The sequence below is a fragment of the Nicotiana attenuata genome, chromosome 11 (assembly GCF_001879085.1).
Source record: "Nicotiana attenuata strain UT chromosome 11, NIATTr2, whole genome shotgun sequence".
In the NCBI taxonomy this organism is placed as follows: Eukaryota; Viridiplantae; Streptophyta; class Magnoliopsida; order Solanales; family Solanaceae; genus Nicotiana; species Nicotiana attenuata.
This window is the reverse complement of record NC_031999.1, coordinates 16,112,646-16,135,986: the sequence shown is the minus strand read 5'-3', so window position 1 is coordinate 16,135,986 and position 23,341 is coordinate 16,112,646. Positions and strand designations below refer to the sequence as shown.

The 23,341-nt window shown below is 38.0% G+C and overlaps 1 protein-coding gene across 6 annotated transcripts; it reads left to right on the top strand.

The window, feature by feature from the left end:
- Nucleotides 1,566-22,126, top strand: LOC109234173 (putative cyclin-B3-1). 6 transcript variants are annotated; one of them, XM_019400046.1, is made up of 27 exons: nt 1,566-1,741; nt 1,821-1,860; nt 2,002-2,083; nt 2,247-2,304; nt 3,549-3,597; nt 3,683-3,776; nt 4,782-4,839; nt 6,912-6,969; nt 7,061-7,130; nt 7,243-7,275; nt 7,366-7,423; nt 7,759-7,816; nt 7,902-7,983; nt 8,067-8,129; nt 8,220-8,277; nt 8,391-8,439; nt 8,527-8,623; nt 18,440-18,497; nt 19,277-19,573; nt 19,661-19,783; nt 19,906-19,995; nt 20,087-20,248; nt 20,391-20,450; nt 20,656-20,754; nt 21,208-21,386; nt 21,463-21,660; nt 21,755-22,126. In XM_019400046.1, the coding sequence occupies exons 1-26, from the start codon at nt 1,739-1,741 to the stop codon at nt 21,593-21,595; spliced, it is 2,211 nt and encodes a 736-aa protein (XP_019255591.1). In that variant the 5' UTR covers nt 1,566-1,738; the 3' UTR covers nt 21,596-21,660; nt 21,755-22,126. The 6 variants fall into 6 exon arrangements, with proteins under 6 accessions (XP_019255591.1, XP_019255593.1, XP_019255592.1 ...); XM_019400048.1 differs by having other exon boundaries at nt 1,567-1,741; nt 7,049-7,130; nt 8,100-8,129; XM_019400047.1 differs by having other exon boundaries at nt 1,567-1,741; nt 7,049-7,130; nt 8,097-8,129.

Here is a 23,341-nt window from a genome sequence, read left to right as displayed (position 1 = left end):
TCGAGGCAAGCAGAAATGAGGTTTTCAAAGCCTCGGAAGCACGGAAAAGAGAGAAATCCGGTGATGACCCTTTGGGTCGTCACAATAACACAAAATATAATTTTTGTATATCATACTGTATAACATGTTATATAACGTGTATACCAACATATACATCGCAACTTTATTTTTTCTTCTTTGTGAATATCAAAATGTATATCAATTTTTTTCCTTCGTTAGTTATCTATAATTTATTATTATCTTTATATCTAAGTGTATAACAAAACTAATTATATTATCCGTATATCACAGTGAATAATATATATAAAACGTGTATAGCAAAATGTATAACACAAATTTATTATCCTTCTTTGTATATATTAAAATGTATGTCAAAAATTTGCTTTCCTTATATTACAGTGTATAATATATAATTTCTTATGAATACACGCGCGCGCGCGCACACACACACACATATGTGTGTGTGTGTGTGTGTACTTAATTTGTCGCTCTATATTAGAGCTTCACTCCTTTGTACTTGATGGGTAATACTGAGTAAACCAATCGTAGAGCCAATCCACCATTTTAATCTCATTTGGAATTCAATCCCATAAAAGCACAGCGAACCAAGAAGGGGAGAGGGTAGGGGAGCAACGAACGAAAGGAGGGGGAAGCAACAAACAAGGGAAGGGAGGGAGGGATGGGGAGGCAGCAAACAAGAAGGGGGGGGGGGGACCAACGAACAATGGGGGTGGGGGGTGGGGGGCAAACGGTGAGGAGAATAAATAATAAAATAGGGTTTTTAGGATTTGGCTATATAATGCCAATTGTTTGGGGCTGCTATTGCCAAAACCTAATACAAGGATAAAAACTTGCCAATTCCTCCTATGCGTTGTCATCGGGTGTCATTTTTTCTTTAGTGATTTACGTAAAAATAGCACGGTCTAGCCAGTTTTCGGACTGGTCATTCAAAAATAGCCAGCGTTTACCAAGTCAATGAAAAATAGCCACTATTTTGCTGCAACAGAGACCGGTCCAGCATAATATACTGGAGTTCGGTGCACCTGTGTATGAACTTCCAGCATATTATGGTGGAACTCTAACACACGGAAAGTTCCAGCATAATATACTGGAGATTCGAGCACTTGTGTATGAACTTCCAGCATATTATACTGGACCGGTATACTTTGCTGGAACTCCAGTATATTATGCTGGAGTTCTAGTATACTTATGCTGGAACTCCATCATATTATGCTGGAGTTCTAGCATACTTATCCTGGAACTCCAGTATAATATGCTGGAGTTCAAGTATACTTATGCTGGAACTCCAGCATAATATACTGGCGTATTTTTCGTGTTTTGAACAGTGTTTTCGCTCAGATTTATCTTTACATGAAAAGTGGCTAAATTTCGATTATTTTTAAAACTGAGCCATTTTTGAACGACCACTCGTAAAACTGGCTATTTATGAATTTTTCCCGTGATTCGAAGATTGTAGTAGGGGCACCTTTTTGTGGGCCTGCAGAGCTACCTGAAAGTAGAGAGAGGATTTCAATAGTGTTTGGGCGGGCAACAGGTAGAGGACATTATTGTAAAAAGCCACATTAGCAATTCAAAAACCATGGAAAACCCGCTCCCCATTTCCAATTCCTGTAAGCACAACGCACTTTGTTCAATTGAATCTGAGCCATAGATCCGTTTGAACTCATAATAATCTTCAAACAAAGAGGCGCATCGCATTCTTCCAACCGTGGCTTTAATGGTACATTTTCCTAATCTCGTCATGTGTGTAGAGTTTTGGTTTACTTACTACTGATTTTTTGTAATTTTGATGTGTTTAGGGTAAATTGAACTCGCAGAAACATATATCCACCATAAAAGGTGCTTCATTCTACTTCATCAACTCTAACCTACTCTGACTTTTACTGCTGTTATTATCCTTTACCTTCCTTTTTTTTTCTTCAAAAAAGGGGCTAGAGTCCTGCTTACTATACTCTAAAATTGAAACTGCTTCATCTACAGATGGAGTTACAGAACTCAAGGTTTACGAAGAGGTAGATAAGATAAAAATCCAAAGCCGTGATTCTCTCAGCAGGCGCTGCAAGTAAGCCTACTATCTTGTATTTCTTGGGTGTTTAAACCAAAAGATTTTCGGGGAAAAAATGTGAGGAGAGGAGAGTCTTCAATTCACTGGCTTGTGTTAAAAATATATTAAGAGTGGTAGTTGAAAGCGGACAAAAACTTAGACTTTCTTTTTTTGTTTTTAGGGGAAAGTCTGGTGCGCCTAACATGAGTGATGTGCAGACCAGTCGGAAGAGCTCGGAGGTTTGCCATATTTCCTTTCTTTCTTTTTTGAAAATAAGTTGCCTATTCCGGGCAGTCACGGTTATATTTTGTTAGTAATTCACTTGTCTCTTATCTGTACATTAAACAAATTTTCCCTAATTTTCTCCAAGGTCACTCTGTTGTATATGGTAGTGTACTAACACATCTGAGAAGATGTTAATGCTGAGAACGAATATGACATTGTTTTATTAAAAATGTCGTCATCTAGGTGGTCTTTGTTGTGAAAAACCAAAATAACTATCTTAGTGACCTTTGTTAAATGACAACCTTGGCGACTGTCGGTAAAAGAACTACTGTGGTAACATAATTAATAAAAGGGCAGCCCGGTGCACTAAGCTCCCGCTATACGCGGGGACCGGGGAAGGGCCGGACCACAAAGGTCTATCGTACGCCGCCTTACCCTGCATTTCTACAAGAGGCTGTTTCCACGGCTCGAACCCGTGACCTCCTGGTCACATGGTAACAACTTTACCATTTACGCCAAGGCTCCCCTTCTGGTAGCATAATTAATAAAGAAACAAAAAAACTACTGTGATGACATACGGTGAAAGCCTGTGGTCTTTAGAAAACATACCTGTAGCCTAGATGCCTATGTTATCAAAGGCTCACTTGGATCACACTTAATCCTGAAACTAGATGCAAAACAGGCTGAGTTCTTTGCCTCGCTTAGGCAGTCCTTTACTCCTTTAGTTCCGGCACCAAGACACTGAGACGTGCATCTTGTCACCATGTGCATTATCTTGAAATTGGCAGAACTAAACAATATGTATTTCTCCTAATGATGATTTTTCTAATACCATTTTTCATAGTTATTGTTCGTGGTTTATAGTTATCATTCTTGAATTACATGTATATCTTTTATTTTCTCACTTTATCAGCACATTGAGCTTAAAGCCCCAACAGAGTTGTGCACATCTTTTTTTCGCTTTTCTCCTTTGATAGTACTGTTAAGCATTGGTTCGAAGTAAGGCTAAGTGTCTGGCATTAAAACAAGTCACTTTACTATTTAGTCTTTTCTAACAATGGGTAGGGGTTCGCCTCTCTAAACTTTGGTTCCGATGTGTCTGACAGTGCAGAATTCATAAAGTTTGTTGTATCCTGTGAGCGTTATTTCCTGAACTTGTTAACAGCTTTCATGCGATGGTAAAATAAATTAATTCATCATACCCAAAAACTTGATTTCATACTTTCTCTTGGTCCATCCATCTCCATTTTTTCAACAGAGTGATATCAAGCACATAGAGAGGATAAAAGCAAAAAGCAGTACTTCTGGTAAGTTTTGTGAAATTTGTTTGGTAAAGTTACTACATTTCCTGTTTTCAGAACCATTATTAGTATGTACACTTTGTATTTGCAGTTAAGGTAAATGTCAAAAGAAAAGTATTGACGGATATCAGCAATATCAGGGGCAACTCTTCGAGAACCAAATCATATAATAGCTCCAAACTGCTGTAAGTGATTGATTAGCATCTTGTCAATTCTCTCCTGAAAGAGGTTTTCTAGTGTTTTGTGTTCTAGTCCTTAGTTATACTTTTACGGGAAAATTGATATAGGGCAAATTAAAATTCTTATAGAATACGCTTTCTGCAAAAATCTGAGAATGGCTCTCCTAATTCACTTCTTCCATTCTCACATTAGATCTAGATCATGAAATAGCAATTATCAGTGCTTCTCTTCTCTGGGACGCCATTGTAAGCATGCATGGAACTGCGGTGTAAGAGGTGTAAATGGAGTAACTTTGGTGAGCTAAATTGTAGCCATTGTTCTAAAATATCAAGAAAAAGAATATACAATGCTTCACTTGACATGTCTATGTTTTGTTTTTTGATAAAGCAAATGATTTTAAAAATAATGGGGAAATATCCAATATACAAGTAGTATACTAAAAAATATAGAATATACAATATACATTATAATATTTTTCTGTACGACATCCAATCCCTTTTACACGTTGGAACCTCATGGGTACACAAAAAAGAAACTAGAAATGAGAGGCTACTCTTCAAGCGTGCATAGTCATTCTCTATTCCATCAAAAGCTCTCCTGTTTATTTCTTTCCATAGGATCCACATGAGTGCCAATGGCAACATCCTAGGCTCTCCCTCCCTAAAAGTTTATGATAATGTAATTTCCTAAAACAATCCATCTTTTTTCAAGCTAGTAGAATAGTCGAGGTGCGCACAAGCTGGCCCGAATACTACTGTCATAAGAAAAATGTTGAAAAGATTATAGTTTGAACTTCCTATGGTTTCTAAAATCATTAATCGCCTCCATTTGATTGAGCTTAGTTTGGCATGATCCGACTCCATCTACTGATATTTTGGTTCTTTAGTTTCATATCTTTAGGTGCTTCATGATGGCTATCGTGTCCTCTTTTAAATATTTTGTCTCTAGATGCTTCGGTTTTCTTAACACAATCGTGTAATACATGCTAACTTTTTTCACTTGCTTTTTAGGGTGTCAGATGGTAAATGCCCAAAAAATGCAAGCAATTCAACAAGAAAATTTATCATGGTATGCAAACAACTACATACTTTAATACTATTCTATATGGCTCTTTTATTTTCTTGTTTAGCCATCTCATGTCTTCTTTTTATCCCCAGGTTTTAAGCATTTATTCTTGAAGAGAAAAGTAGTTTATGATTGAATTCTTAATCTATATTTATAACTTTATTTGAACAATAATAGAAGATACAAAGGAGTTTCTCATACCATGGCTTTACTGTAGGGATTGACATTGAGCTGGTACGTGTTTCACCCTAGTTATGGATGAGCTTATTAACATTATACAGGAAGATGTCCCACGGTATATGCCATATGCAAACGATATTGTGTTAATTAACGAAACTGGCGAGGGTGTAAACCAAAAGTTTGAACGGTGGAGAAACACTCTAGAGAATAAGGATTTTAGAACTAGTAGAAGTAAGATTGAATAGATGCTTGCAAGTTTAGCCAGCATAATAAGAGTGAAGTTGAGGTGAGAGTAGACGGGTTGCGATGCCTAAATTCGAACACTGATGATATCTAGGCTCGATGTTTCAAGAGAAACATATGATAGATGAATATGCTACACATAGAATTAAAATAGGATGGTTGAAAAAGAGAAGTGCTGCCATAGTGTTATGCGATAGAAATGTACCTAGTAGAGTGAAAGGCAAGTTCAATAGAAGAGTTGTAAGACCAGCAATGTTATATGAGAGTAAATGTTGGGCCTCTAAAGTCTAACATATCCACAATATATGCGTGTCACAGAAATATGGATGCTAAGATAGACTTGTGTCATACAAGATTAGACAAGATAAAAAATTACCACATTTTCCGGAAGGAGCAAGTAGCATACAAAGGATAAAATGAGAAAATGTCCCTTGAGATGGATTTCTTGTCCTATATCGACCTCTAGATGCCCTGGTCCATAGGTGTACAAGGTAGGCCTAAATCACATGGAAGAAAGTTGTCTCAAAAGACCTACAATCTCTTGGAATCCATGTAGAGCTAGCGAGGAATATGACAGAATGGAAGAAAAAGATCTATATAGGCAAGCCAATTAGCTAGGATTAAGTTTTAGACATGCTAGTACATTTACTTTAGGTCCAATATTTGCTGGAACCTTCTAGTCTTGTTAGAAATTTATATGCCAGTAGAAGAATTAGAGAACTTCTAGTGTTAGAGAAACTAATATTCATAATAATATTGTATTGCTGGACCAAGGCTCGTTTAAATGAAGCAACATGGATAGTGAGGTTCATGTAGCCAGCTTCAATGTGCTTGGGGTTGAGTGCATAAGAGTTGTTTCGGAAGGACACTGATTTAGTTGTCTGGTCCTTTGAGACAAGGGCTCCAAATGTTCGACGTTTCTGGACAAGATTCCTGGTCCGCATCCCCTTGTCTTTTCTTTGCTTTGTATAATAGCTATGGCTAGCAAGTTTACCTTATCAAAAAAAATAGCTATGGCTAGCAAGACATGAACAAAACTTGCTGTTAGAAGCTCTTTATGTGCACCCATTTCTGCGAACAAAAACCTTCTTTGTTTTTTTTACCTAGAAAAGAATAATAAATATATTGAAAACAAAATTGGAGTAGTCTTGCCAATGAGACCTAGCTCGAGTAGTTAGGTTTAACCCCACCAACACATACCTCTCGAGATTATTCCCCTTGATATTAGTAACTTTATGTGTAATATTTTTGCATATGTAGCTAATTATATTATTTACAGCTTGACTTGTAATCATTAACATTGTAGAGGACATAAGCTGGTCCTGATGACATTAAAGACCATTTAAAAAATTAAACCATTTTATTTTGTTAAGACATCCTCCCTTAAGGGCAGCGAAGCAGAAAAAAGGTGCAAGTCTTTCACTGGAAAAGAGCAAGAAGTCTAAGTAGACGTAAAAATGAAGTGTGAACTTATCTGTGTTTGTGAGCATCACACGGCCATCTTTCTCTTTTTAACCTGCTCATGATGGTAGATCTGGAAAAAGATGCTTAGGTATTTTAAGTATTAGCAACTTTTTTCTGCTCAGGTTCTTTTGATCTTTCTTAGATAGCAGTAGGTGCTGAAAAGACTGTTGTTTTTTCGTACAAACTAGGGAAATGTGAGGCCAAACTTGAACGGAGCTACTGGTGACAGGCAAATCTTGACACGGGGTGAGAATTTTTGAACTAATAGTACAAAGATAAAGAATTGTTAGTTACAAAATAATATATTTCCTTTATGCATGTATAGCACCATTCAAAGATATGAAAGCCTCCTTTGATGGCCCAAAGACCAGAATTCAAGGCCGTAAATCAGTTACCACTGGAATCAGGTATTTTGGTATCTTCAATATACTTATATATGCTATGTCTTCTATGATGAAAGTAATATTAAATCACTGTAGTTGTCTAAAATTTTAACCCTTTTCTGTTTGGTTTATTGAGGCCGACTGGAAGGAATGATCTACCGCCATCAAGGTTTCTAACATGTCCCATATATCCTTCATTAATGTTTTCTAAGCTCATGACTTGCCTTTTACTTGACACATTTATGTTATTTTCATGAAGGAGGTCTTTACCTTTACTACAGCAGGTGAACATCGAGGGTACAAACAATAAAGAGAAGGTTGTCATTATATATCTATACTTTTGTTTCAATATGTTGTCATCTGCTGGGTGTCTGCAGTCATTGGCATAAGAAAAATATCTTCTCAATGTAAAATGGTATAGTCTTTCACTGGAGAAGAGTAAGAATTCTAAGTAAACGTAAAAAGGGTGTCTGAACTTGTCTATGTTTGTGAGTATCAGGCAACCCTCTCTCTCTTTTTAACCTACTCGTGATGGTAGATCTTTAAAAAGATGCTAGGTATTTTAAGTTGATTTTTTTCTGCTCAGGTTCTTGTGATCTTTCTTAGATATCATTAGGTGCTGAAAAGATTGTTGCTTTTCTGCACAAAATAGGGAAAGGTGAGGGCGAACTTGAATAAAGCTACTGATGACAAGCAAATCTTGACACAGGGTGAGAATTTTTCCACTAATTGGATAAGGAAAAAATTGTCAGTTAGAACTTACAAAACAATGTGTTTCCTTTGTGTATGGGTAAGCACCACGCAAAGATATGAAAGCCTCATTTGATGGCCCAAAGACCAGAATTCAAGTCCGTAAATCAGTTACCACTGGAATCAGGTATTTTGGTATCTTAAACATAGTTATATATGCTCTGACTTCTATGATGAAAGTAATATTAACACTCTTTAGTTGTCTTGAAGTTTTAACTCTTTTTTGTTTGGTTTATTGAGGAGAACTGGAAGGAATGCTCTACCACCATCAAGGTTTCTAACATGTCCCATATATCTTTCATTAACGTTTTATAAGCTCATGACTTGCCTTTTACTTGACGCATTTATGTTATTTTCATGAAGGAGGTCTTTACCAATACTACAGCAGGTGAACGTCGAGAGCACGAACAATAAAGAGAAGGTTGTCACTAAAATATTTATACTTTTGTCTCAATTTGTTGTCATGTGCTGCAAGGCTGCAACCTTTGGCATTAGAAAAATGTCTTTTCAATGTAAAAACTGTATCTTTTTTAGGAAAATTCCAAAAAGTTGGAGAAAGGCAAAGGAATAAGTGGTGTTTCAGGTTAGATGCTCTACTTTGGGTATGTGATGTTCAGTACCATTACCATAACTTCATTGATGAATACTAGGCTTTTCATCTATTTTTCAGTTTTGGCAAAGCCTAAGGCCGCAGGAGATGTTTTACCACAGTTAAGCAACCACAACAACATTCGGAGAAATCGAGTTGGTGATGCCTCGGCTAGAATGTAAGTTCTTTTACTTAGAGTTCTCTTTCGACCATTAGTAGTTTGGACTTGATTCTTGAATGCAATGTTAGTCCACCAAGATCCATATATGACAGAGATAATGCTGTATGGTGGTCCGGGCCCGGGCCTAAATGGGCTAAACGGGCCTGGGCTTAGCGGTCCCGGGCTTCACAGTCCCGGGCTTCGTGGGCTCAACAGGTGGAACCAACCCATGACGGGCCTAAGCCCATATGGTCCTGGGCTAACTGGGCCGGGCTCGTGGGCTTAGCGGGCCTAACGGGCTTTTTTATTTCCGGGCTTTTTTTTTTAAATTTTTTTTGTTTAAGGCAATTTCTTGTAAACCATATATGTATGTATATATATAAATTGCTCTTATACATGGCTATATAAATATATGTAGTATATATAATATAGAAATCTAATTATTAAAGTGCTTGACGAAAAAGTAAAATAACAAAACAATAGAAAAACTAAATTGGCATGCATAATGAATTAATAACAAAGTACAACATGAAGCATAAATACGTCTAATAATTTTAAAATAACACAAATTGTTGAAAAATCTTAAAGACGAATTTGCAGATAAATACCCTCAACACAATACTTTATATGCCTCCTTAAAATGCCTGTGGTACACCCTGAACGAAAATTTAAGACTCTTCCACAGTTCTTGCACTTTAATATTTGGCCTTCTTCATTTTCTTCAAGCACTTCATAGTATTGCGAAACAAATAAGCGCACTCTTTCCGAACGAGGCATGATTTAACTTGAAAATTGAGATTGAGACTTGAAGTCTTGAAAATTGGAGATTGAGAGATTGAGAGAAATTTATATTGAGAAATGAGTATTGAGTATTGAAATGAAGAAGAGGGAGGGGGTATTTATAGTGTTAGAGAAGGTTAGTTTTGTAAATTGAAAAAAAAGAGGCTATTTGTGCAATATGACCGTTGGTGGTCATTGGGGGTGGGGCCCTCATTTTGAAAAATCTTGTTTTGTAGTATATATAGTACTACTTCTTCAAGTATATATAATATATATAGTATACTAGTATAGTATACTATATATAGTATGTTATGTATATATATTTCCTTATATATTTTCTTGTAGTATATATTGTATGTTATGTATATATATTCTCTTATATATTTTCTTGTAGTATATATTGTATGTTATGTATATATATTCCCTTATATATTTTCTTGTAGTATATATTGTATGTTATGTATATATATATTATAGCTTATAAATAGTTGCAAGTTAAACTAGATTTGAACCTGTACTAGGGTTAACCGCAGTATCTACACTTGTCCCCTCTAGCTGTGCTTTCATTTGTAAATATTTAACTTTATCTCTAAGGTGTGTTTGTATGTGCCTAGCCAAACTACCCGTGCCGCTACGGTCTCCAGTATATTTATGCGCCAGCAATTTCCCACAATTGTTACACTTAGCCTTATTTTGTTCTCTTACTTGAGTAAAAAAATTCCAAACTAATGATGTTTCTAGGCGTTTAGAAGGTTGTCTATTAAAAGTAGGGGTTTCTGCAGGTGGGTCAGCACGTGCATCAGTTGGGTTATTATCAGGACTAGTAGGTGTATCTTCTAAATCCGGTTGGGTTTCATCTACATCCTCATTTTCCTCATCATTTTCTAAGATAGTTTCAGTAGGATAAAGAGCATTCATAACTTCTTCATTTAATCTTTGACCTGGTGCAACATTATGGCAAAATTCACTATCGGAAAATTGAAAACAAGGGTTATCACTATCAAGAATAATAGGAGCAGCAGGACGGGTAACAGGTCTGGTTCGGGGAGCCGGGGGAAGGGTAGTAGGTTGGCGACTACTTTCACCAATTTTAGCTTTTCCCTTACCACCAAACATTTTTTTCAAAGAAAATGCCATATTAATTACAACTATGCAAACTAAAACACACAAAAATATATTCTTAAAACTTAAGAGTTGGAACGAGTTTACCGAATTGCCGAACAACTTCTTGAAAATTGAAAATCGTTGAAGACTTGATGACTTGAATACTTCAATTCACCAACTTCACAATTTTTCACGAAATTGCAATAATAAAATAAACAATTATAGAAGAGAAATTAGATATAGATTGAGAGAGATTGAGAGAGATTGATGAATTGGTGAGTAAAAATGAAAGAATGAGGGGTATTTATAGTTGAGAATTGGGAAAAAGTGTAATTATATAAAGTTTGGGGGCCAAATGGCTATTTTTTAAAGTGGCTAACGGATAAATTATGAAGGCCAACGGCTAGATTTTAAAAATCTGACCGTTTTTTTAAAAATAGCCGTTGGAGCCCGTTAGGCCCGGTTGAACCGGCCCAGGCCCGCCTGTCGGTCCCGGGCTTAGCGGTCCCGGGCTCGTGGGCTTATAGAAGTGAACCGGCCCGCCACGGGCCTCCTGCACCATTGGGGACCGGCCCACCAGGACCGTTTAGCTCGTTAAGACCGCGGGCCCGGTCCGGTCTCGGTCCCAGCCCGGCCCACCATACAGCATTAGACAGAGATGCTCAATTTTCAGAGAAAAAAATAATCTTCTCCTGTATCAACTTAAATTGTTGACCTAAGCTATTCTGCAGCTGTGTGTTTCTGTAGGTGAATCATTTCCTGGTAGAAAGAATGGGAAATTCTGCCTATAGCAGGCACCATGTGAGGTATATGTGCTTCAAGGAGAGAAGATGGGGAAGGGGAACTGAAGCACCAAATAGTATACTCTTTGAGGAGGCATCATGTCTCTCGAAAATCATGAAGCCAAGACATGCGTTGATGATGCATATACTATTTGAACAATTAAATAACTAATTTGAACATGTTCTCAACCTACCAATCAAAAAATTAATACGCCAAACTTCATCAAAAATACCAACAAAGATATCTAGTTATCTACTCTGTGAGAAAGCACGAGAGAAAATATTATTATTCACATGTCTTAACAATGATACAATGACATGTTAGATTAAGGTTATTTAATACTATTTAACTACCAAACTAACACTCCCCCTCAAGCTGGTGCATATAAATCATATGTACCGAGCTTGTTACATATATAACTAATATGAGGACCAGTGAGGGACTTGATGAAAATATCAGCAAGCTGATCATTCGACTTCACAAATTTTGTAGCAATATCTCCTGAGAGTATCTTTTCATTGATGAAGTGACAATCAATCTCAATGTGTTTAGTCCTCTCATGGAACACCGGATTTGATACAATATGAAGGGCAGCTTGATTATCGCACACAAGTTCCATCTGGCTGATGTCACCAAATTTCAACTCCTTGAGCAATTGTTTGATCCAAATTAGCTCACATGTTGCCATAGCCATTGCTCGATATTCTGCTTCTGCACTAGATCGAGCAAGTATATTTTGTTTCTTGCTCTTCCAAGACACCAAACTGCCTCCTACTAAAACACATAGGTGATCCTGCCCAATCAGCATCTGAGTAACCAACGATCTGCTCATGACCTCGATCCTCAAACAATAACCCTTTGCCTGGAGGCGATTTTATATACCGAAGAATGCTGACAACTGCATCCCCGTGGCTATCACAGGGAAAATCCATAAACTGACTTACAACACTCACAGGAAAGGAAATGTCATGTCTAGTCACTGTGAGATAATTTAATTTACCAACCAGCCGCCTATATCTTGCAGGATCGCTAAGCGGCTCCCCCTGTCCTAGCAGAAGTTTAGAATTCGGATCTATTGGAGTGTCAATCGGTCTACGACCTGTCATTCCCGTCTCCTCAAGAATGTCTAAGGCATACTTCCGTTGTGATATCACAATACCTGAGCTAGACTGAGCGACCTCAGTACCCATAAAATACTTTAGTTTGCCCAGGTCCTTAGTCTGAAAGGTTGAGAGAGATGTTGCTTCAATTTAGTAATACCATCCTGATCATTGCCGGTAATAACAATATCATCAACGTAGACCACCAGATAAATACAGAGACTCGAAGCAGAGTGCCGATAAAACACAGAGTGATCAGCTTCACTTCGAGTCATGCCAAGCTTTTGGATAACTATGCTGAACTTACCAAACCAGGCTCGAGGAGACTACTTTAGACCATAAAGTGACCGGCGCAATTGACATATAAGGCCACAAGACTCCCCTTGAGCAACAAACCCAGGTGGTTGCTCCATATAAACTTCATCCTCAAGGTCACCGTGTAAAAAGGCATTCTTAATGTCCAGCTGATAGAGAGGCCAATGGCGAACAATAGCCATGGATAGAAAAAGGCGGACTGATGCTACCTTAGCCACGGGAGAGAAGGTATCACTGTAATCGAGCCCAAATATCTGAGTATATCCCTTGCCAACAAGACGGGCCCAGTGTTGTCAAAGGCGCGCTTAAGCCCTGAAGCGAGGCTCGAAACATGTTGAGCACTTTGCCTCGCTTTGTGAGCGCTTTAGTATTTCATCAAGGCTCTAAGGCATACTTTTCGTTGCCAATGAGTGTAATCCTGTAAAGGCGACATTAAACAATTGATATTTTATTGTTTCGTAATTTTTTCCAATTTCTTTGTCCATATATTTGTTATTCATGCTTATAATTATTAGTGTTGGACTACATATACATATCTTTACTTTTTTGCCTTTTTTCATTAAAGCCCACGCTTTATTTGCGCTTTGCGCTTAAAGCCCCAACGGACCTTAGAGCTTTTTTGCGCCTTTGGCCTTTGATAACACTGGACGGGCCTTAAGGCGATCAATCTTGCCATCCGGACCAACCTTGACTGCATATACCCAGCGACAACCAACAGTAGATTTACCTGAAGGAAGAGGAACGAGCTCCTAAGTATCACTCGTACGTAAAGCAGACATCTCGTCAGTCATAGCCTGTCGCCATCCTGGATGAGACAATGCTTCACCTGTAGACTTAGCGATGGAAACATAGGACAAAGAAGATATAAAAGCATAATAGGGTGATGACAAACGATGATAACTTAAACCGACATAATGGGGATTAGGATTAAGGGTGGTCCGTATACCTTTCCGAACTGCAATCGGTGTACTAGGAAGAGACAAGTCCGCAGTAGGAGCAGGGTCAGGTGCAGGACGTGAATCAACTGGGCCTGATGCTGGGTGCAGACGACGATGATATGTCAAGAGCGGTGTTCCTGTGGTGGGGAATCTAGGAGGAGCCACACTAGACTCCCCAACGGTTGGAATGGGTAAGACTTCTGTAGCGGAAGGTGAAGGAGGAGCTATATTAAACTCTTTAAAGGTCGGTATAGGTAAGACCTCAGATATATCAAGGTGGTCAGAAGAGTTAAAGAAAGGTTTAGACTCAAAAAATATGACGTCAGATGACATAAAGTACCTACGAAGATCAGGTGAGTAACAACGATATCCCTTCTGAACACGAGAATAACCAAGGAAGACACACTTGAGAGCCACGAGGAGCTAACTTATCTTTCCAGGGGCTAAGTTATGAACAAAACAAGTGCTCCCTAAAACACGAGGAGGAACAGAGTATAAGGGTGACTGGGGAAACAATACTGCATACGGAATCTGATTCTGGATGGGAGATGAAGGCATCCGTTTAACCAAATAACAAGCTGTGAGAACTGCATCGCCCCAAAAACGCAACGGAACATGAGATTCAATGAGAAGTGTGCGAGCAGTCTCAATGATGTGCCTATTCTTTCTCTCTGCAACCCCATTTTGCTGAGGGGTATAAGGACAAGAGGTCTGATGAATAATTCCTTGAGAAGTCATAAACTGCTGAAACTGAGAGGATAAATATTCTAAGGCATTATCACTGCGAAAAGTGCGAATAGAAACACCAAATTGATTTTTAATTTTAGCACAAAAATTTTGGAATATAGAAAACAACTCAGAACGATCTTTCGTTAAGAAAATCCAAGTACATCTTGAATGATCATCAATGAAACTAACAAAATAACGAAATCCCAAGGTTGAACTGACTCTACTAGACCCCATATATCAGAATGAACTAAAGAAAAAACAAACTCTGCATGACTCTCAATACTACGAGGAAAGGAGGTTCGGGTATGCTTCCCGAGCTGACAGGACTCACACTCTAATGTAGATAAACTTGACAAACTAGGCACCGTCTTCTGAAGCTTGGATAAGCTTGGATGTCCTAAACGTCTGTGAATTAGGTCTGGAGGATCTGTAACTAGACATGCCTTGGAGGAATTGAGTGAGTTAAGGTAGTAAAGGCCTTCTAATTCAAGTCCTGTTCCAATCGTCTGTCCCGTACTGCGGTCCTGCATAATAAAAGAATCATCAATAAAATATATACCACAATGGAGGGCACGAGTCAAACGACTAACAGATGCAAGATTAAAAGGACAGCCAGGGACATAAAGAACGGAATCTAGAGTGACAGAGGGTAGGGGATTCGCTTGTCCAACTCCTTTTGCTTTAGTTTGAGACCCATTGGCTAAAGTAACAGCGGGAAGAGACTGTGAATACGCAATATTTGACAAAACTGATTTATTACCAGAGATATGATCAGAAGCGACTAAGTCCACAACCCATTGTCCAAGAGTACTAGACTGGGAAACACAAGAAAAAAATTAACAGCAACAGAAGTATCAGTCTGAGCAACAGAGGCTACTTGTGGAGATGTCTGCTTACTTGCTCGATACTGAAGGAACTCATTATACTCCCTTTCATATAAAGAAAATTCCTGGTTACCTGTAGTCTCGGTCTGAGCAACATAAGCATTTTTGGGTGGACGACCATGTAAAGAATAGCACACGTCACGAGTGTGTCCAAGTTTATGACAATAAGAGCACTTGGGTCTAGATCTTCCAAAATGACCTCCTTCTCGTCTATTCTCCATAGTTTGAGATGCCCGATTGTCCACTGCCTGGGATACGAGAACAGATGAGTCAAGTGTTTGTGATGAGCTCATTGGATGACTTGGTGCTGCAGCAAGGCGAAGTAATCGAGAGAATAATTCATCAACTGTGGGGATAGTCGGACTAGCCAAAATCCGATCGCGTACTGAGTCAAGATCATTAGGAAGTCCAACAAGAGTAAGAACTAGAAACATCTTTTGTTGCTGCTCTTGTTGCCTTTCAACACTAGCAGAAACTGGCATCAACTTCTCAAATTCCTCCATGACTGTCTGTACTTGTCCCAAGTAAGTAGACATATCTAATTCATGTTTCTTTAAATTTGTCATCCGCGATATCACATCATAGAAACGAGATATGTCATTAGTGTATAAAGTGCGAGCCTTTTTCCAAACCAAATAACATGTCTGGAATGGTCGAAACAAGGGCATCAACTTGGAATCAATAGATCGCCACAGAATACTGCATAATTGAGCATCGATCTTCTCCCAATGTGCTTTGGCCTTTTCATCTCCTTCGCTAGATTTCTTGATTAAATGATCTTGAACACCTTGACCTTTACACCACAGCTCGACAGACGAAGCCTAAGCTAAGTAGTTTGAACTTCCCATTAAAGGTTCTGAGGTAATCATAATACCGGAACTGCCAGAGCCCGGGTTTTTAGACCCGAAAACATCAACTCCCAAAGACATCGTTGGACTGAAGAGAGGTCTATAAAATTATAACCAAATAACAGAAAGAATCAGTTGAAAATTCCCTGAAACAGACGAAGGAGACACTGTTTTTTTTGTCGGAAAATTACTGTAGCTGCCGGAGAAAAAACAGCGTAGTCGCCGAAAAAACTCAAAGTTGTCAGAATCAAACGAAAACAGTATGGGTATGGTCGGAATTAGTAGCCGACCCAACTGTTATGAAGAAACGTCTTCAAAGAATGGCCGAAAGTGGTCGTACTCGCCGGCGCATGACCTCACGCGCTCGCCGGAACCCTAGCTTCTGACGGCGTGTGAGGGCGCATGTGGAGGGTTCTGCCGGAGATGTTCATTGGGGTTTGGTCGCGGACGATGACGAATCTTGTGCTAGTGTTGGATTTTGCACAACACTGACAGGGAGAGAGATAACGCAAATAGCTTTGAAAAAGTCGCCGGAAAATTGAGGCACGACAACTTCTGCTCTGTATTCCTAGTTCCCGGATGTGTCTCACCATTACGGCTCTGATACCATGTGAGAAAGCACGGGAGAAAATATTATTATTCACATGTCTTAACAATGATACAATGAACCCTATATATATATATATATATATATATATATATATATATATATATATATATAATACATGTCCTACTCCTAATACATATGGGATTAAGGTTATTTAATACTGTTTAACTACCAAACTAACATACTCCATGGAGGAGTTAAGACAGCCCGTAGCAAAAATAGAAGTCCAAGTATTTTACTGCAATTTGGGGAGGAGAATCTAACAATAAATTGTACAAGTTCAAGTTCTTCCTCCTTCAAAGTTTTGATTTCTTGAGTTCAAGTCACCACTTTCCTTGCCTTGAACCCTAAGGGGTGTTTGGTCCACATACTAGTTATGCGCGGATTATATTGTAGGATTGTTTATGCATTGATTAATAATGAAGAAATTCTTATGTGGTGATGGATAATGGGGAGATTGTTATACATGAATTACTTTAAAGTTTTTTGTTTTTGTTTTTGTTTGTTTGTCTTTTAAGTAGTTTAGTCCTCACATTGCTGATAGACGTATTCTTATTTCACATTCTATCCTTCATAAAACAATATATATATATATATATATATATATATATATATATATATATATATATATATATATATATATATATATATTCCCACGTAACTTAATGCAGATATCATTTAACAACACCAACCAAATGTTGCATTAGTTATGGAGTGATTATTTTTTCTTATTGGCCAACTAAATATTGTAGTTTTTTGTGCAGTATTATATATTGGCATTAGTTATTCTAATACCATCAACAAAATGACCCGTAAGTTCTTCCTTAGAGCTGAACTCCCTTTCCCTAAGGAAATTTCTTTTTGTAGTAGCCTCCGTTAACTATGTCTAAATGACAGTACAACCCTTTCAAAAAAATTCAGTGATCTATATGGTCGTGTCAGCGCATGACCATGTAAGATCAAAACATTCTGTCTGTATGGCATGAGCATGTTAGGTTCAGCTTCTTCTATTTTCTCTCTGCACGTTGCCTATGACGCGCTTACTTCAAGGTTGGCACAAACACGTCTAACTTCGGGCACTTCATATTTTTACATTGGCCATTTTTTAATCATTGGCTCACCTGCATGACATGTCACAAAAAAGCATTAAATTTTCATGAACTATACCTCCACCAAAACACTCAAAAAATAGCAATTCAAGGGGTGCAATCTCTTGAATACACATATACTATCTAGCCATCAGCCCATCAGTAGTGTCGGAAGGCTCCAAAGTGTAGCAAGTAAAACTATTTGCTTTTACAGAATCCTTTAGCAAAAGAACTAAACTGATTATTTGCTAAAATGTAATGGTTAAACATGTCGAGCTTGAAATACAAGTAATACTGTTGCACTTAAGCTAAAATTGAATATTCGAAGTAAACTAGCTGCTTGCCTTGAATCTGGTGACTATAATACTGTGCTCTAGTTGTTAATTTCTTCGCAGCAACATTTTTGATATTAACATGCTAGCATTAAAAAATCTGTCTTGCTCCTTAAAAATTATAGTACTTGGCTGGTTGGGCTCTTATATAGATGTTATAAATTGTAAATTATATTGATTAATCCCTTTGAGTAAGAGGTATAGGTCTAACAGGGCAAGTTTTCTCAATTCATCGTAGGTTGAGCTATGAGCTTGACATTTTCTGATTGAGTTGGCACATACATTACTCAATGTTCTTAATTAATTTGTGGTTTATCTTTCTTCAGGGCTCCCCGGGGTCAAGCTAAGGTGGAAGTTGGAGCATTGAGAAGAAAATCAGTCAGGGTAAATGGAGCATTTGTCATGTTTCACTCTCTTCTCCTTCCCCTATCTCTAGCAGGGAATAGTACCATGAGTAGTGAGTAGTGTTCATCATTGTTGAATAGCGGCTGGAATGCCAAATTTAGCAATCCAACTAAAATAATTATCCTTGTCTCTCACATTTTTGTAGCTAATTTCCAGCTCTAACTTGAGGACTGTGACTCCATTCATCTTTTTGGAGAAATTATACTATTTAAAATCTTCCAAATTACTCAAGAGACACGAAATTAATACTCCCTTTGTTCTGTTGTATATGACCTCATTGAAGGGGCACAGAGATAAGAAGTCAATCTGGCTTGTCCATTATACTAGTAGTGCCGGAAGAAAATACTAGGTTGCAAATTTCTCCTGTTGGAATGAAGCAATTTACTTTTAGATCACATTATCCGGACTTTAGTTGGTTCCCTTTTCTTATCTCAATAGATTAATCATTATAAAACAAACTTAGATATTCCCTTGAAGTCTTACTTCACCAGGAGGGGAATTTGCTCGGGTAGAATGAAATTTTACATCAGCGACCAGCTTATTGTTGTTTCTTTTAACTTAGCAATTTTCCCTTTCTATAATTGTTTTTTTAGTCAGTTCAAAATAATAGTATCGCTCTAAATTTCTAAATAAAACAAATGGAGGCAATGATTTTAAAATAACTATTGGAGTTTTTCACTTTCAAAGCCCTATTAATATCTGATGTCTCTGTATCTACAGAATAAACTCATTTCTTTGTTTTGACTTGGATGTTCCAGACAGTTCTGAAAATTACTGCTAGCAGTCTCAATTCACAAAAGAGTTCAAAGTCGAACTCCATCTCAGGTGTGCACAAATGCACCTCTCGAGTTGCCATTCCATGTAAAAGGCTGGTGGATGTTAGGACATCTTCCCTATCAAAATATGCAACATCAGAGATTTCAGCTGAGCAACCTCATCAAAAGGAAGTTCCTTCTAGTAGTAGTGGCAGCTTAGCTACACCGGAATTGTCAATTGCCAGGAAGAAATCTGATCGTAGGAAGTCTTTTACGTGTTTACTGATGGCAAGATCAAAGGTTAGTGTAAACTCTGTTCTTTCAGATCATTCTTTTCTTTTCTCCCCCACCCCCATAGATCTTTAGACAGCTGACATGAATATGCAGCTTATGAAGGAGCTATGTGGAAATGTAGAGCTGGACAATTTGTCAAACATTTATGATAGTTGCAATCATCTTGAAGTTACTGAATATGTTGATGACATCTATCAGTATTATTGGGTTATAGAGGTGAGTTAATATTATACTTCTAGCCGTCACATTTGAACACCACAAGTTACCCTCTCCTCTGCCCAGGAAAGACATGCTTTTATATCTCGACCTCCGATTTCTTAAGCTGATTCTAACTGCAGGCACAGAATCAGCCTATCAAAAACTACATGGAGACTCGGAAGGAAATAACACCCCAAATGCGTGGCATATTGATCAACTGGCTTATTGAAGTATGTCTTAGTTATTCTGCATTTATACATTTTCGTTTTGCTTGCACATACTTTCTGGTCCCACTTTCAGGGTTTTACTTTCTTTATCTAGGTCCATTTGAAATTTGATTTGATGCAAGAAACTCTATTTCTCATGGTTACACTCCTGGACTACTACTTATCATTAGCAAGGGTCAAGAAGAATGATTTGCAGTTAGTTGGCCTTACTTCACTTTTGTTGGCATCAAAATATGAGGACCTTTTCCATCCGAGGGTAAATGTTTATACACTTTACTTCCTTATAGGATTTCTGTTTAGGTATAGCTAGGAGTTAATTGTGATCATTATGTGATTTAGGTAAAGTTCTATTTGAAACATGTAACTGTTCTTTCACCTTGAAAATCCAATTGCTACAGGTCATGGACCTACTAAGCATCTCTGCGGAGTCATACACAAGAGATCAGATGCTGGAATTGGTGAGCATGAATCATCTTTAATTTCGGAAAACGGTTTGTTTACTGAGGCATAAGATAATCAAAGTTCTTTTTCTTTTTATGGAACCAGGATGACTTTGTTAAAAATATCTAATTCCTTTTTTTTTCGGGGGGTGGGGGGTGGTAGTCATTGTAACTTAGCCTCTTAATCTGGTGTTTGACAGTCTTGCACATCCTCTTTTTCCAGGAGAAAGATATCTTAAGGAAATTGAAGTTTCGCCTTAATGCAGCAACTCCTTATGTCTTCATGCTAAGGCTTCTTAAGGCTGCTCAAGCTGACACAAGGGTAGGGAAATTTTGTTTTTGGACTAGTATTAAACAAGTATGATATAGGTAATAACAAAGAAGGGGAGCCTTGGAGCAACGGTAAGGTTGTCTCGGTGTGACCTATAGGTCACGTGTTCGAGCCGTGGAAGCATCCACTAATGCTTGCATTAGGGTAGGCTGTCTACATCACACCCTTGGGGTGCGGCCCTTTCCCGAATGCTGCATGAACGGGGGATGCCTTGTGCACCATGCTGCCATAAGTAATGACAAAGTCCCCTTATCTCAACTTCGTATGATCAGTTCAGTTTCGGAACAATACTTGAAAAATTTATGGATTTTGTTTGTTGCCCCACCTGGTTATTTTTTGAACCCAGTTAATACTTCTGCAGATGTGCTGAATGTTCGTATGAGCTATAAAATTTCTCACTCATGCAACTAACGTGTTTCTGAATTTCTGAAAATCTTCTGCTAGTTTGAACATCTGGCATTTTACCTCATCGAATTGTGCTTGGTTGAATACGAAGCTTTGAACTACAAGCCATCCATGCTTTGTGCATCAGCTATTTATGTGGCAAGATGTACGATGCAAATGACGCCAGCCTGGACACCACTGCTGGGGATGCATGCACGTTATCAAGAATCCCAACTCAGGCATATTTCTGCATAGTATTTGTCGCTCTTTGCTCTTTGCAATCTACTGATATATAATCTCTTTGGATGTTCACAGACATTGTGCGGAAATGATCTTGAGGTTTCACAAAGCTGCAAGCACAGCACTTTTGAAAGTGACGCATGAGAAATATATGCAGTCCAGTAACAGTAAAGTTGCTGCTATAAAACCTTTGCAGAGTCTCCCTTAAGTATATATCTCTGCTGAGGTCAGTTTTCTGGAAGTGCAGAAACATCTGAGGAACTCAAAAGAGATGTGAGCTTCCCTGTCAGAGACTTCTATTCTCAATGTAATAGTTATTTTTCATATGCTAAATATATTGTTTGGGTTGCATTGGATTTTCTTGCAGGTGCTGTAAATCTGTGTTGATCACAACTCTTTGTAATGGCTTCTGGAAGTTGAGCTTGGTCTTCAATCCTTGTAAATCGACCATAGGGGGATCTCTTAACTATAAGACATTTAACTTCCCTTTTAGAGTAATCCCAGGGGAAGGCAAACCCACTTTTTTATGGCAGCGGAAATCATTCTATCTCTAGCCTCCCAGGGAAGCTGAAAATGGGCTCTAGTTCTATTAATAGATTAATAGATACATTAGAGCTTCCTGTGTTCATCACGATGTGCGTAAGCTATACGAATTTTAAGGACTTATTTTTTGAAGCCTAGGCTGCAAACGAATTGTTGATACGTGATTCTGGCGCGTTATAAAGAACGGATTAATTGCTTATGCAATCCCTCTGTTACATCTGCTGATTTTTGTCGTGCAAGTGCATTTATTTCTGGAAAATTAAACTTTACTGTAAAAATATTGATCTTCAGCTTATACAACTCTCTTGAGGGTACAGAAGCCGCACGTTACACGGAAGAGCAACAAGTATTCATCTTTGAGATAAAAACCAATAAAACTCAAGAGATAACATTGTTTTCTCCACTACATAACCCCGCTCAAGATTTTCTTCGTAGTTAAGATCAGTATGAGAGAAACTTTTACTAGTGGAGAAAACAGTGATAAGATCTAACACATACAGAAAAGAGATCCAAAAATATGCTTTTTAATCTGCACAGGAAGATTCAATAAAGGAGATTTTTGTGATAACCGATTAAATAAAGGTGATTTAAAGAGAATGTTGGTTTCTAGTTGAGGTGTGAATAGGAATGAAGGGAAATGAAAAGTTTAAAAAAGGTTGCTTTCTGCTATAAATTTAGTCCCTCAGAAAAGGGAAAAAAAATATTGTGCTTATATATAGAAGCGCTTATTCTAGCTAAAAGAGTTGAGAAGAAAGCAAGCGTCGCGTTGTTGTTGTCGTCGTCCGACTTTGAATTTGAATTTGAATTTTCTTACCAAAATTAGTACATCCTTTTCTCTTTTTTTCCTTTTCCGTTATCTGTTCAAGTTGGTTTTTGAACAGGTACCAACACACTTTTGTTCACCAACTTTTGGCTATAAATACATAGGCTTGTGTCACGTCTTTAGTCTTGAACAAAGCACACGCGCGACACTTGATAACTTGCTCACTATCCTGCTATGCCAAGTCAGCCTAAAATACTACACTCAAGATCGCTAAGGGAATGTTAGATAAGAAAGACAAGAGAAATTTGCCAAATGAAGCTTTTTATTGTAAAGAACTTATTGTTTTGCTAGGTAAGTTACAAATGAATATCCCCCTTTATATATTAGTCTCCTAGAGACTAGTGGATAAATAAAAATTATTACACAAGTTCCTTATTATTTACAAGTAAGCCCTCTCTCTAGAATTCTCTACATATCTAGAATCTTCCAAGGACTTTCCTAGCAAATCCATAGGGTTCTAGGGTCTTCCTAGGGAAACCTCTATATTTTTCTTGAACCTTCCTACAAGTGATAACTTATTCCTATGTAAGCTTTTCGTGTGGCAAAATATATGCCAAGTGGCACCTACGTGACATGATGATGTGGCGG

Coding starts and splice junctions, on each gene's coding strand:
- LOC109234173 (XM_019400044.1), top strand. Junction 1,861..2,001: donor ACATATATCCACCATAAAAG/GTGCTTCATTCT, acceptor CTTCATCTACAG/ATGGAGTTACAGAACTCAAG. Junction 2,084..2,246: donor TCTCTCAGCAGGCGCTGCAA/GTAAGCCTACTA, acceptor TTTTGTTTTTAG/GGGAAAGTCTGGTGCGCCTA.